The following is a 16,147-nucleotide window of genomic DNA, read 5'->3' on the forward strand; positions in this document are numbered from 1 at the left end:
TGAAGGGAAAGATGGAGGGAGTAAGCAAGGAAAAGAGAGAAAGAGAAAGGAAGGAAGGAAGGAAGGAAGGAAGGAAGAAAGAAAGAAAGAAAGAAAGAAAGAAAGAAAGAAAGAAAGAAAGAAAGAAAGAAAGAAAGAAAGAAAGAAAGAAGAAAAAGAGAGAGGGGAAGGAAAATAGAAAGAGGGGGGAGGGAGTGGGGAGGGAGGAGAATTCCAACCACATAATTAGTGCCAGCAATTCTTTGAAAGCCCCACTGTTTTTTTCCAAAGGGAGCCAAAGGGACCATCTTCTCTGGAAGCTGCACTCTTTTCTAAAAATCCACTTCACCAGTGATGTTCCAGCCAATCTCCCCTATGCTGGAAGTGGGGGCTTAGTGGTTCAGGATGCTTGGGAGAGCCAGCTCTTGTTTTAGCATGTTGAGCACAATGCAACACACAGGTTCAAGCAAACCAGTGTCATAAGACCAAACTCTCTTTTACTAAGCTAGATTCAGAGTTGTGTGAAGTTCTCCATGGTTTTCACCTCTATTTCCCCACCTTCCCTTTTTTCCGACAAAGAAGTCATTCGCTGGAAGTGTTCTCCTCTGCCCACCTTTCTATCCAAGTTACAGCCCTTCTTGGGCACTCTCGCTCACAAGCAAACCACGCTTCCCCATAGAGTGCCCAGGCACGATGCTACTCCTATGGGGAGAGTGCCAGTTTTGTACCCGCGCTCCATTCAGATGCACGGACCCAATGCACTAAGAGCTGCGCAAAGGGATGGATAGGATTTTATGCCTCCTATTTTTGCAAGCTTACCTGGAGCAACGGTTTCCAACCTCCCTGAATCAAGCTTCCTAGTGCTGGTGCAATGTTGAAGGGCAGATCCAGTGAAAACGAGGTAAAAAATCACATCGTCACTTTCAACATGATCATCTTCAGTAAGCAATATGGTGATTATGCTGTCACCCTAAACGATCCAGGGAAAGAAGAAAAAGAGAAGCGTATGAACTTTTAGCCTTTACAAAAAATTTAACATCCATTCATGGAACAGGTCTGTTTAGTAATAGGCACCTTAGGTGGAATCCGAAAACATCTGGAGAATCCCTAGGCATTGACAAAATTACCATCAGTCAATTGCAAAAGGCAGCTTTGCTTGGAACAACTTGCATCCTGTGATTTGACCTTCAATGTTATTAAAATGTTATTTAAATATGACCCAGCCGTGTGCAGCAGCTGCCAAAAAAGCCAACACAGTTCTAGGCTGCATAAACAGAGGCATAGAATCAAGTTCACGTGAAGTGTTAATATCACTTTATAATGCCTTGGTAAGGCCACACTTGGAATCCTGCATTCAGTTTTGGTCGCCACGATGTAAAAAAGATATGAGACTCTAGAAAGAGAGCAGAGAAGAGCAACAAAGATGGTTAGGGGACTGGAGACTAAAACATATGAAGAATGGTTACAGGAACTGGATATGTCTAGTTTAATGAAAAGAAGGACTAGGGGAGACATGATAGCAGTCTTCCAATATTTCAGGGGTTGCCACAAAGAGGAGGGAGTCAAACTATTCTCCAAGGCACCTGAGGGTAGAACAAGAAGCAATGGGTGGAAACTAATCAAGGAGAGAAGCAACTTAGAACTGAGGAGAAATTTCCTAACAGTTAGAACAATTAATCAGTGGAACAGCTTGCCTTCAGAAATTGTGAATGCCCCAACACTGGAAGTCTTTAAGAAGATGTTGGATAGCCATTTTTCTGAAATGGTATAGGGTTTCCTGCCTAGGCAGGGGGTTGGACTAGAAGACCTCCAAGATCCCTTCCAATTCTGCTATTGTATTTAAACAACAGTGTGGTCCTTCTTTCTCAGATCTTGGGAAGAACTCGGTAGGAATAGGAATATTCTTTATTGGTCAACTGTGATTTGACACACAAGGAATTTGTCTCCGGTGCATAAGCTCTCAGTGTACACACAAACAACAACATAGTGGTAAGACCAGAGGTGGTATTCTACCGATTCGCCCAAACCGGTAGTGGAAATCACGTGTCCCCACCCCCACCACAGTTCTACGGCATCCCATTTAGTTTCTTTTCTTTGCCAAAAACACATGCGCAAAAGGCTGTGCGCATATGCGGTGGCAGCGCATGCGCTCACATTTGCAAACTGGTAGGGAAGGTAAGTGAATACCACCCCTGGGTAAGACATAGATCGTAACTCATAGGATACAGTCATAATCATAAGATACCAACAGGAGAAGGTAGTAGGGAAGATAAGAAGATGAGGAAAACGAGAAGATGAAAAGGAAGAGAAGATGAGAAGATAAGAAGGACAATAGCAATATAGTTCTACTACAAATATCTTTAGGTATAAGATAATGCTGAGAGAAGTGGGTGTTTAGCAGAGTGATGGCATGGTGGGAAAAAACTTTGTGTCTTGGCATGCCATGCCCTATAGCGCCACCCTGAGGGAAGGAGATGAAACAGTTTATGTCCAGGATGTAAGGATGTAGATATTTTCTCAGCCCTCTTTCTGGCTCGTGTAGTATACAGGTTCTCAATGGAAGGCAGGCTGGTTGCAATTGTTTTTTCTGCAGTCCTAATTATCCATTGACGTTTCTACCTGTTCTGTCAGGTGGATAGAAATTCCATATCCAACCTAAACATTTGGCTGACTGTGCAACCAACCATAATAAATAAAATAGCATACCAGTATGTTATTAGGACAAATAGGATGAATTAAAAAGTTTGGTGCTAGAAGGGGAAAAAATTGCATGTGGGTCTTACTAAGAAAGTGAGGGATGCAGTGGCTCAGTGGGTAAGACGCTGAGCTTATCGATCAGAAAGGCCAGCCGTGCTGCGTAAGGGAGTGAGCTCCCGTTACTTGTCCCAGCTTCTGCCAACCTAGCAGTTTAAAAGCATGTAAAAATGCAAGTAGAAAAATAGGGACCACCTTTGGTGGGAAGGGAACAGCATTCCGTGCGCCTTCGGTGTTTAGTCATGCCGGCCACATGGCCATTGAAACGTCTTTGGACAGCGCTGGCTCTTCGGCTTTGAAACTGAGATGAGCCCTGCCCCCTAGAGTTGGGGACAACTAGCATATATGTGCGAGGGGAACCTTTACCTTTACATTATTGTGACAAATTGGATGAATTTAAAAAGCCAGATCTTTATATGCTAATGATTTCAGTTGGCTTTTTTTTTTAATCTTCTCTCTTCTTAAATGCATTGGATTTCATTTGCCTCAATGTCTCTGGAGATTCTCAGGCATCCAGGACATGGTTGTCCCAAAGGTGCTTTTTCAAGAGCCAACTGGACTTTCCTGTTTTTGAATTCCCTTGCATGACACTTCAAAGAAATACAAGAAAGTCCAGTTGCCTCTTGAAAAAGCACCTTTGGGGTTTGGGCCTCAAGTCTTCCTGCTGTATAGAAAAGGCAAGAAACACAACTGGTCAAATAATAGAAACCATAATAACCCTCTAGGGAGGCAACTCCTTATGCAAGGAAAGTGTATCCATGCTCCTAATTATTGTAGAAAGGGACAAGGGAGATATATTGATGGAACTGGGGGTAATAAATAACTTCCAAAACTTTGGAGCAACAAAATAACCCCGTACTCCATCCCCTTCAGCCTTAAAAAGTGGCAGAAAAACAGAAGTTTCCTTCAGACAGAGAAGAAACAAAACCAGAATTAAAAAAATGGCACAGTTTATTGATTACTGCTTTTTTTATTCCAGACTAGCTGATAACTCGGTGCTGCCCAGGGATTTATTTATCCCAGCCCTCCTTCCTTCCATGAACCTCGCCGCAATTTCTAATGTTGTATTTTCTACCAGAGGGAGCCCCTTTGTGGAGTACAGTGAAGCCGTTACTATGGCAACTCCACACCGCTGTACCGTAGAAGCCATTTTAAGGCAGTACGGTAGAAGCCGTTTTAAGGCACAACAGGCTCTCAACAGAACACACACACTGAGGGGTGTTAGGGGTGTTTTACCCCACAGTATTTGATTCCAGAGAGTAAGTCCATCTGTGTACCAAGTTTGGTTGAAATTGCTCGAGACGTTCCAGAGTTATGCTGGAACATAAACACAAACACACACCACAGCCATTTATACATACATATATGTGTATGTATGTATGATACACACATACACACACATATACATACATACACAGAAACACACACACACACACACATGTATATGTATATGTATAAATGTTTTCAGTTCGTGCTTGTGCTTTGCTCGCACAAGCACGAAGTTGAAGGCACCAGACTGAAGATGGCAAGTGAGACCTCGTCAAAAAGTCACCAAGATACTCTCAATTTTAAACTGGAAAAGACCCAAACACGCCAAGACCTGCATACCTGTACCCCTGAAAATCTACAAAAACGTAGATAGATGATAGATAGATAAATAGATAGATAGATAGATAGATAGATAGATAGATAATAGAAATATAAATAAATATAAATAATATAAATATAAATAAAAATATAAATGTAAATGTAAATATAAATATAAATAATATAAATATAAGTATAAATATAAGTATAAGTAGAAATAGAAATAGAAATAGAAATAATAGAAATAGTTATATATTATAGATAGATAGATAGATAGATAGATAGATAGATAGATATAGATATAGATAGATATATAGATATAGATATATAGATATAGATATAGATATATAGATATATAGATATATAGATATATAGATATATAGATATATAGATATATAGATATATAGATATATAGATATATATTTAAAGTCACAACCCCTGGTATGCCCAAATATTTATTTATTTATTTATTTATCAGCATAAATATAACATATATAGATATATAGATATATAGATATATAGATATGAGGGGTGATGAAGATTGATATGGGGGGGATGAAGATTGAGTAACCGTCAAGGAGAGTGCTTGTAGCAAGCAACCTTTTGATAAACACTCAGAAGAATAATTGTGTGAGTTGGGATCAGCCACCCAAGTTCATAGGTAAATTTCAAATTTGGTGCCAAAAAAAAAAAGTAAAAATCAGGAACAGAAGCAGAATGCTTTTAATCATTAGAAAAATTATATATCAGGCACAAATAACCAGGAACCAAAACAGAGTTCAGAATGTGCTATGGTTTTATTCTGTATCACTGTACACAAGAATCGGATCTATTAATGGTCAAGGCAAATTGGCACCAGATAAGAGTCAAGGGGCTTTTAGGGAGGGTGGATGTAGATTTCTTTTTTGGGGGGGAGGGGGCATAGGGACTCCAGACTGATGATGCATTTGACCCCACCCTCAGCTTCAACAAGGTCATTTTCTGCATCGTTTCCATAAATGATTTTATCCTCCCGTTGGGAAAGCGAACAAAAATATCTCGTCTCATTATTAGAAAATGACAGAGGACTGAGTCCAGATACAGGCAGTTCTCGACTTACAACAGTTCATTTAGTGACCTTTCAAAGTTACAACGGCACTGGAAAATGTGACTTATGATCGTTTTTCACAGTTACGACTATTGCAGCTTTCTCATGGTCACTGATCCAGATTCAGAAGCTTGGCAAGCTGGTGTGTATGTATGATAGTTGCAATGCCCGGAGCTCTTGCGATCCCCTTTTGCGAACTTCCGACAAGCAAGGTCAATGGGAAAGATCCACTTCAGAACCATTTTACTAACTTCACAACTGCAGTGATTGACTGAACAATTGTGGCAAGAAAGGTTATAAAATGGAGCAAAAGTCACTTAACAACTGTCTCGCCTAGCAACATAAATGTTGGGGTCAATTGTGGTCATAAGTCAAAGACTACCTATATTTCTGACAAACCCAATCAGCCTGTTAGGAAGACAGGCTCAACACCTTTCAGGGCAAAGCATCCTGGTTTAAATAAATCCAGAATGTTGCCATCAAGGAAGTCTTTCCCCTTTCTTTTCTTTACTTTACTTTACTTTACTTTATTGTCATTGCACCTTGTACAACAAAATTAAATGCGATCTTCAGTGCACAATGACAGTTGAGGTTGTGGTTGTTAAAGAATCCTGTGCAGTCATTAAGCACAACATCAGGGGGTGGCTGGTTTCCTCATTGACTTGACTTATTGGAAGCTGGCCGTGAAGATCGCAAGGGGTGATGATGTGACTGTGGGAAGCTGTGACCGTTGTAACTGTGTGCCGGTTGCCCAAGTGCCCCAATCGTGATCCTGCGACTGTGGGAACACCGCGACAGCCACAACTTCAAGGACCGGCCATAAGTCTTCTTGTTGAGCACTGTTGTGACTTCGAATGGTTGCTGAACAAGAACCTCTGCAACAGCAAGGCTGCCTTGAGCTCTGAAAGAGCTGTTTAATTCAAGCGTGTTTACTTTTCCTGGTTTATTATTACCCAAATAATGTCATCTGTTAGAGATCACTACCACACAAGGTGGTTATTATAACCCCCCTTCACTTAAAGCAGCTAACAAATGACTACTTGGCCTTGCCAACTCTCATTTGGAGAAAAAGGGCTCCCGAGATCAAAGCAGACTTCTGGCCCAGACAAGCAAACAAAGTATAAGTTAATTTTGTACCTGGTTTGGACTGACTAACATTAACTTGGCTCAGTGCCCCACTGCCAAGGAAAACAGATTGCTTTCCGCCATTCGGCAGACACTTAAAAACAGTCAGCTTTTCTTTCGAGTCGCAAACCTTTCTGAAACGTGAAGATGTGTGGAAGGAATTCTAAAAGGGGTTGGGACAGCAGGAACATGGGGTTTTCCAGAGGTTTCTTCTGGTTTCTTTTGAATCCTGCCCTCTCGTTCTTTTTAATGGTTTATTAGATTTCTAAACTGGCCATCTTACCTAAGTGACTCTCGAGGAAACCTCAACCTTTGATAAGAGAAGAACCTGTTAGGTGCAAGATGTCAAGAGCCAGAGTTCAAAAGGACCAAGTGTGGTAAGGTCACACTTGGAATTCTGCATCCAGTTTTGGTCGCCACGATGTAAAAAAGATGTTGAGACTCTAGAAAGAGTGCAGAGAACAGCAACAAAGATGATTAGGGGACTGTAGGCTAAAACATAGGAAGAACGGTTGCAGGAACTGGGCATGGCTAGTTTAATGAAAAAAAGGACGAGGGGTGACATGATAGCAGTGTTCCAATATCTCAGGGGCTGCCCCAAAGAAGAGGGAGTCAATCTATTCTCCAAAGCACCTGAGGGTAGAACAAGAAGCAATGGATGGAAACTATCTCCAGATTCTGGATGCAGGGGAAAAATAGCAGAGCGGGTTGTGTCTCCATCTGCAGGTGAGCACTTCAGTGTCACGTGGTTGTCCAGATTGAAATACAGGAAGCTGGACTGAGATGGACTTTGGATTAATCCAACCAAACTCTTCTTATAGATTTCAAGTCCCAGCAGCTAGAATAGCCAATGGAAAGGATATTAATGTAGGAGAAGAGCTTGGAAGGGCCGAGTTAAGCAAGACATCAGCCTAGAGTCATTACATTCCCACAAAAGCTCTAAATCCAACCCCTCTCGAATTCCATTAGCCTTTTTATCTGTCACCAATTCAGTAATGAACTTTAGTTGACCAAATTCTTGTGTACAGTTTTGAGCAGTGAATCTTTTGAACTGCAACTTAAGATATGGCCCTGATGCATTCCACCTGATAACATAGGAGTTCTAACTAGAAGTACCTTCTCCTGGATCAGAAGAAAGAGCAATGTTTTTTTTTCCAATGCCATCTTCTCTTCAGTGAAAGCAAATTGCTAGCAAGCACATTGGTGAAACACGGGTAATGTAAGGATCTTGCAACTGGAAAATGTTCTTGTTTTGACACATCTTATACCCCTTAAAAGAAATGCCAGTCTCTTTCCAATCTCCAACTAATTTCAGGAAATCTACATGTCAACACAATGGCTTCGGCTGTTTTTGCTTTAGGCTGAAGGGCAAGCTTTCTTTATTATTATTACTAAATGTAGAATGTCAGCGAGACAACAAATACTCAACACTTACTCATAACACATTCATTCTGCTTGATAGCGCTGGATGATTAATATCAAACTGTGAAGTTTCGGGGGGGTGGGGGCAGTTGGCAACCATTCACCTCACAGCTGGCTACAAAACCGTATCACAAATGCTGAAGGACAATTGTCAAAGAAGGTGTACATAAAAACCACTCTGACATCTTTCATCAACTCTTTTGACAAGCAGGCAACGGCCATTGGTGACATTTATTAAGAGCGTCCAACTTGGTAGGGAGAGTTTGCGATATACAAAATGGCCTATTGTTTTTCATTTAAAATAAGTGCAAGGAAGCCACACAGAATGTTAACTTGTATTCTCGAACTTTTGATGAAGCAAACCGTCTAAAAGTATTTATTCTTTTGAGTGGGGCACGGACAATGTGTTGGCAACTTATTTTAAAACACAGAGAAGAATAGAGAGGAAATCCAGTGTCATCTCACGGAGAAGCTCTGGGACTTTCATGTTCACAAACTTCCAAGTTTTCTAAACAAGTCTTTCTCAATCTTGCTAACCTAAAGATGTGTGAACTTCAACTTCCAGAATTCCCTGGCCAGCAGAGCTGGAGAAAGCAGAGATGGGAGAAGACGTTTTGGGGATCATGATTAAAAGCCAAAGGGCAGGTTTAACAGAGGCCACTTGGTGGCACTCCACTGTTCTCATCCAAGGCTGAGAATGAGAAAAGAGGGGGGCGAGAAAAAGGAGAGAAGAAAGGAAAAAGTTAAGCACAGAGTTGAAAAATGAATGGTTTGGGTCCCAACTCCCATGTGTAACAAGCTCAACAGTTCAATCCAGAGGTTGTCAAAACTTGAGCAATGGGGCAGGTCAGCTTTCCATAAAAACGTAGCGGCAACCTCTTTTCCATGCCACAAAGAATTCTTAAGTTGTTGTAAAGGATTCTGAGAGGCCATGCTGCAGTCATTTACAAGGATTCTGGATAGGTCACAAGGGATTCTGGGAGATAGTATGTCAGACCAAAACTGCCTCTCTTCCATACATCAGCCAGGTCTGTAGACTTTCACTTGCATTTTTTACGTGCTTTTGAATTGCTAGGTTGGCGGAAGCTGGGACACGTAACGGGAGCTCACTTCATTACGTGGCACTAGGGATTCGAACCACCGAACTTTGTAACTTTGTAACTTTAATAAAATTTGTATGCCGCCCACTCCCAGGGGACTCTGGGCGGCTCACAACAAAGCAAAGACATAAAGTATTAAAAATACAATTATTTAAAACAAAATCACCATTCAGTCACGTGGGGCTGGAATATTACTCAACAGCCCCAGGCCTGCCGGAACAGCCAGGTCTTAGTCGCTTTACGGAAGGCCGGGAGAGTGGTAAGGATCCGGATCTCTGCGGGTAGCTCGTTCCATAAGGCCGGCGCAGCTACAGAGAAGGCCCTCCCTCAGGGGGCCGCCAGCCAGCATTGTCCGGTTGACGACACCCGGAGGACGCCCAACCTGTGTGATCTTATTGGTCATTGGGAGGTAAATGGCAGGAGGCGGTCTCTCAGGTAGCCAGGTCCAGTACCATGTAGGGCTTTAAAAGTAATGACTAGCACCTTGAAGCGGGTCCGGAGACCAATGGGGAGCCAGTGCAGCTCACGGAGGATAGGTGTAACATGGGTGTATCTGGGTACACCCATTATCGCTCGGGCGGCTGCATTCTGAACCAACTGCAATCTTCGAACACTCTTCAGGGGCAGCCCCATGTAGAGTGCGTTACAGTAATCCAGTCTTGAGGTGACGAGGGCGTGAGTGACTATTCGAAGTGCCTCCTGGTCCAGATAGGGCCGCAACTGGTGCACCAGGCGAACCTGGGCAAAGGCCCCCCTGGTCTGATCGACAAGCTCAGCATCTTAGCCACTGAGGCACAGCGTCCCTTAAGACAAGTAAAGATGGTTCAAACATGGAGCATCCTTTTTGTTCTTTGCCCTACAGACAAATCCCTCTTGACATTGTCCCTGAAGCTCTGGCACTGCCTCTTTTACTTTCCAAATATTTTTCATATAAAAAAAGGATGACAGACAAGCAGCTACATCTGTGGTTGACTTCCAGAATCACCTTCAGGCATTTGAAGATGCAGTCCTGGTTGTAAAAATATAGACTTTCCTTTGTCATCCAAGAAATATTTCCCTCCCACCGCTCCATTGGGTTACATCTTGCCACAAGGTAAATAGTGGATCAAAAGAAGCCTAGCTTATAAAGCATTCCTTTTTTATCAAAGGAGATTAATAAAGGAAGGCCCTGTCATAACAGAAGAAATGCAGGGTCCTTTCTTCAACATTCCAAGCAAATATATCCCAAGCAAACATAGCCAGATACACAATCATTAAGGTTGACCTTTTTTCTGGAGATCTTAATTTTTCTGTTATTTGACTTATATATTTATATGTATTGACTCAACTAATCATCGCTCTGAGTAAAGTACATCAAGAAGGCCACCCCATATTGCAAATAAAACACATACATACATACATACATGAGTGTGTGTGTGTTTGTTCCAGCATAACTCTGGAACGCCTTGAGTAATTTCAACCAAACCTGGTACACAGATAACTTACTCTCTGGAAGCAAATACTGTGGGGTTAAGACACCCCTAACACTCCTCAGGGTATGTGTTCTGTTAAGATACAGCCTGTTGTGCCTTAAAATGGCTTCTACCGTCCTTTCTTAAAATGAATTCTACTGTACTGCGCTGTGGAGTTGCCGTGGTAATGGCTAAACAGTACTCCACAAGGGGGCTTCCTCTGGTAAAGTGGGGGAAACCCAACATTAAAAATTGCAGCAACATTCACGGAAGGAGGGTTGGGATAAATAAATACCCAGGTTATCAGCTAGTTGTCAATAAAAAAGAAACTCATAAGACAATATGTCAACATTGTATAGCTGGGGTTCGTCAATTATATACTCATCTTCCAGAATATGGCTCAACAAGGTTGAGGACATCTGAATCATGTTTGTGAGGTGGAAGTATGCACACAAAAGACACTTGTTCTAATGGGTAAGCAATGTAACAAAAAAAGGCATGGCTATAGCTCCAATCAAGCACCACTGCTTTAAAGAGAGAGCCTGGAACATGCTCATTTTGTTAGAAGATGTAGGATGGGCAGAGATAATGCTTTTATTGTTGTAAATCATCAGGAATCTGTAGCTAATTCAGCAGGTTATAAATGTGATCTCTTCGAGATGAGGTTGTCAAAACCTCATGGAGATTTGGGTCTTTTGGAGAGCAAGGGGAGAAACTTTGGAGAGCAAGGAATGTAGTCCTGGCTTTGAGAAGTAGGGGAGGCAAAACAATTGATCAGAAAGTAGAAAGTATGAGAAAGAAGTCAGAAGAACCTTGCTTGAATCTGGTTGTCCTTCAAAAGGGCCAGTGAAGGTTGCAAACGGGCTTTCAAGATTGTGTTCATACATCCTATAGTAATCAAGTACTATTGGTGGAATCGTTGTGGTGCCCATAACTTTACTTTTGGTACCCATAAGATCATAAGATAGTGGCTGAAAAGGCAACCAAGTCAAAGGTCTACCCACATCAGGGTATCTAGGAGAACTCCAAAGAAAGAGGAGAACATGTTCTTGCTTGCAAAGAGGGCTGTTCACAATTTTGCTCACCTACATTCTGCTCACAAGTGTTCCAAGCTGAGGCACAAATATTGCCAACACTCCTACAGCCATTACACCACAGGTTTTAATTATTAAAATTATCCAACTGACAGCATCTGATTCAGTGATTGATAAGCCATAACGATTCCCTAATGTCTAAATCCCCAGATGGAAAATGTAAATTGAAAAGAAAAAATGGTTTACTCACATACAATGGAGCTTGCTGTGGATTAAGTTTCATGACCCAGAACGCTAAAGGGAAAAAATAAAAACAAAAAAAACCATTAGTTCAATAAACACATATTAATAATTATTAATAATGTTAACAGGATTGCCAACATGATCGCCAACCTCCTATGATGGCTAGGGCGGAAGAAGAAGGAGGAGGGGGAGGGGGGAAGAGGAGGAGGAGGGGAAGGGGAGGAGGAGGAGGGGGAGGAGGAGGAGGAGGAGGAGGAGGAGACAACTGATTAAAATACCCTGGTCTCCAGTTTGACATAGTTCCTGCCATTGGGACAAGGATTAGGGACACAACAGAGGGGATTCCTTTATTTACAACATAATTAAGGCCAGAATTTGTATTGTTAAGCAAGGCAGTCATATCAGATTTTACAACTCTTTTTTTGCCTTAGTTGTTAAGTGAATCACCAGTTGTTTAGTGAATTGTGAAGTCTTTAAACGAATCTGACTTTCCCCATTCCCTTTGCTTGTCAAAAGCCACCTGGAAAAGACACAAATGTTGATTACATGACCTCAGGTTTTTTCAACCATCAAAAAATACATCCGGGCTGTCAAGGGTTCGGATTTTGATCGCATGACCATGATGGGGATTCTGCAACAGTCATAAGTGCGAGGAGTCCCTAATAAGGCACTTTTCTCAGTGCCACTGAAACTTTGAACAGTTTCTACCCAAACAGTTGTAAATTGAAGACAACACACGGTCTTAAACATCTAGAAAGAACCGCACTAATTTTCCCGGATTTGTATCACAATAAATGTGGTCAGCTTTATGGTACTGTCAATGTTCTGAGTAACAAATCCAAAAAATCAGAACTCCAAGGCAGGAACGTTCCTCAGAGAACTTGTTTATTGGACACATCATATCGGCACAGCCAGTGAAAACCAACTCTAAAAGTTTCCTGCGGTTACCATGTAATTAAAAGAGCAAATGTTTCCCTCCCCAGATGTCACAGGTCACATTGTCCAATCAAAGCGGCTAGCAGGCTCCCTTCACCACTTCTGCTCCTCCTCCTCCTCCTGCCACCTGTTGGGATGACCTTGGTTCCCATGGGAGAGCCCTTTATTTGGTCTAAAAGACCGTCTAGCTATTTCCCCCTCATCCTTCCCACCCATAGCGCATGGCAACTATGAAGCAGCACAAGATGGCTTCAGCCAGGTTCAATTCAGAGTTGACTGGTACCAAAACATTTGCAAAACTTTTTTTTTTAACATACTTGTTTCCAAATGGACAACAACCAAATGAATCCTTTGGTTTGTTTGTTTGTTTGTTTGTTTAGCTTTATTTATAGGCCGCCCTTTTCCCTGAGGGGACTCAGGGCGGCTTACAATTTATAGGGAGGGGGATACAAGACAATAAAACAATAAACATGAAAACAGTGCAAGTAAAAATAAAACACAACATTCATCATTCGGGTGGGGACAGATTACGATCTTTATCCCCAGGCCTGACGGGATAGCCAGGTCTTGAGGGCTGTGCGGAAGGTCTGGAGGGTGGTGAGGGTACGAATCTCCACGGGGAGATCGTTCCAAAGGGTCGGAGCTACTACTGAAAAGGCTCTCCTCTGCGTAGTTGCCAGTCGACACTGACTGGCAGATGGAACTCGGAGGAGGCCTAATCTGTGCGATCTAATAGGTCGCAAGGAGGTAATTGGCAGGAGGCGGTCTCTCAAGTACGCAGATCCACTGCCATGAAGGGCTTTATGGGTGGTAAGTAGGACCCTTATAAACATTGCAAATACTATTTTGTTAATCAAAGGTAGAATTCTAGCCAGGGAGCCCAAAACACGTTTTTGGGGGAGGAGAGGGGAGAAAAAGAATGCTTTACAGAATGTTAATGATGCACGTTTGTACATTCATTACCCTAAAGTCTCAAAACGTGGAGAACCTGGAGATCCGTGCGCTCCGAGTTACCCTGAGTCTGGCCAAGAGAACAAGGCCAATGCTTAACAAGACACAGTTAAGTACATTTTTTACAAGTGGATTACGCTGTGCATCTCTCTCTCTCTCAAAACATACGAGGCGAGGCGGTCTTGCTGGAGCTCTGTTGAGTTCAGTGAAGCCCACTTAAGATTTGTCAAAGCCACGGATGCTATTAAGACCCAACACAGCATAACCATACTTGGTGTTCTCTTACCTTGATGGCTCCAAGCTCGTGCAAGCCTGATTATTAACTGCCCTTTAAACATTTGCAAAAAAATCTGATAAAACTTCTCCTTGTATGGCATTTGCAGAAGAGCGTCCTAACAATTGTTAGTGATACGGTTCTCATGTTTCTTTTGGCAAGATAAACTCTGCAGACAATTTCCCCGGGTAGTTTTAATAAAACAAATGCTCTGCTTTGGCAGCATCATTTTTTTTTTCCTCTTCCCTCACCCGACTTCCTATGGTGATAGCAGGGGAGACAGGAGGGGCAGTTTTATAGCTAGAGACACAGCCAATATGGATGCAAAAGATTTTCATCTAAAAGATTTATTTTACAAATAGATTCATCATGATGCCTGCAACCATCGATTTTCTAACTTATGATGGTTGGAGATAATGGGAGTTGTGGTCGAACACAACTCTGGGGGCGGGGGCGTGGAATATTAGATTGGGAAGGTTAACATTTAACAGAATAACAGAATTGGGAGGGGCTTGGGGGTCTTCTAGTCCAACCCACTGTTCAAGCAGAAGACCCTATAACCATTCAGAACAAATGGTTGTCCAGAAGAAATTGGACGGTACGCCCCGGTACGGGCATACCGGACCCTGCCTGGCGCACCGGGTACCATTCTGGTACAGTGCTCCGGAGGGCCCACCCACCCGCCCAAGCTCTTTACCTGTCCTTTAAAGCCTTCGGCGCTTCCATGCATGGCGCATACAGCACCTGCGCAATGCTCCGCTGAGCAGCTGGAGCGTCGCGAAGGCTTGTGGAGGCATCGCTGGCAGGTACGATGCATGTGCGTGCACGCTGCACATGTCCATGTGGACAACACTAGGCAAGTTTCAACCATACCAGTTGGAACGGGATCTGGAACCCACCACTGACCCACAACTTCTGGAGGCAAGTCGTTCCTGCCACAATTGTCATGGTTAACCAGCACAATCATCCGGTTTTTCAACTTGCAACGTTGCTTAACAATGGAGTTTCTGGTCCCAACTCTCTTAGTTAATACCGGGTACGAGGAACACTAAAGTGGGATGTCCAAACATTGTAGAAGAAGACAAGAGCATACCACTTCTATGCTGTTGCCAAGAAAACTTTAAAATTGAGCTTTAAAATAGTATTTAAAAATGCAGCCACATCCCCGTCTAGAAATAATGTATCTAAAAGAGGCCTCACTCGTAAGTCTAAACTCTGGTTGTGGCAAGACGGATGGGTTATTGGGTGACTGACATCTGTATTGTCTGCTTTGGAGAAGGGTGGGGAATTATAAAGAATCTCAGCTACAGAATCACTGGCCTATGACTCATCTTCACTGCCAACCCCAGCTGTTAGGGATCAGGGTCAGGGCTCTTGACCCCTAGCAGGCAAGTCCAATTCCCAGCATTTCTTACATGGGTTAGGAAAAATCCCTGGGAAGTTGCTGTTATTGAAATACACAGCTAGAAGGACCAATAGAGGTGAAGGAAGGAAGGAGGCGGCGAGAACTTAGTATCATAGGTTTATAATGGTCACACTCTGGATTTAGTCTTTGCAATATATTGAATTTCCTGTGTTCCCTTGGACTACAAGACGATCCAACAGGTCAGTCCTAGAGGAGATCAACCCTGACTGCTCTTTAGAAGGCCAGATCCTGAAGATGAAACTCAAATACTTTGGCCACCTAATGAGAAGGAAGGACTCACTGGAGAAGAGCCTCATGCTGGGAACGATGGAGGGCAAAAGAAGAAGGGGACGGCAGAGAATGAGGTGGCTGGATGGGTCACTGAAGCAGTAGGCATGAGCTTAAATGGACTTCAGAGGATGGTAGAGGACAGGAAGGCCTGGAGGAACATTGTCCATGTGGTCATGATGGGTTGGACATGACTTCTAACAACTACATATTTCAGGGACAGTTGAAATCCAGAGCTAAAGGTTTGGCAAATATCCCAGTATGTCTACCCAATATTTATGTTTTACATTTTTATCCCACTAAATGCTCAGATCAAGGTCATCGATTTTCCATCAGGAAAGCCTACTCTTTCTTATCTCTACTTCTTTTTTCTATATCTTTTCTACAAAATTTGCCTTTTGAGTATCAAGTACATGCAATCAAGACCATGTGTTTTAATCCTTCTTTCTTTCCTTGCCAGTTTTTTTTTCATTCCTTTTATATTGACCTTCACTAGCCCTTCCTCCATTTT

General features: G+C 42.5%; 1 protein-coding gene across 6 annotated transcripts in view; it reads right to left on the reverse strand.

Moving 5' to 3' along the window:
• Positions 1-16,147, reverse strand: part of AKAP13 (A-kinase anchoring protein 13) — a 290,352-nt gene that overhangs the window by 177,265 nt on the left and 96,940 nt on the right. For all 6 annotated transcript variants that reach the window (XM_087704310.1, XM_087704313.1, XM_087704311.1 and 3 more), the window contains exons 3-4: positions 11,790-11,833; positions 799-949 (exon numbers count right to left, since the gene is read on the reverse strand). In XM_087704310.1, coding sequence (XP_087560436.1) covers positions 799-949; positions 11,790-11,822 — 184 coding nt within the window. In that variant the 5' untranslated portion in view covers positions 11,823-11,833. The remainder of the gene's footprint in view (positions 1-798; positions 950-11,789; positions 11,834-16,147) is intronic.

Source organism: Thamnophis sirtalis, unplaced genomic scaffold, assembly GCF_051295495.1.
Source record: "Thamnophis sirtalis isolate CommonGarterSnake01/CBP01778 unplaced genomic scaffold, rThaSir2_p1.2 scaffold_2, whole genome shotgun sequence".
Classification (NCBI taxonomy): Eukaryota; Metazoa; Chordata; class Lepidosauria; order Squamata; family Natricidae; genus Thamnophis; species Thamnophis sirtalis.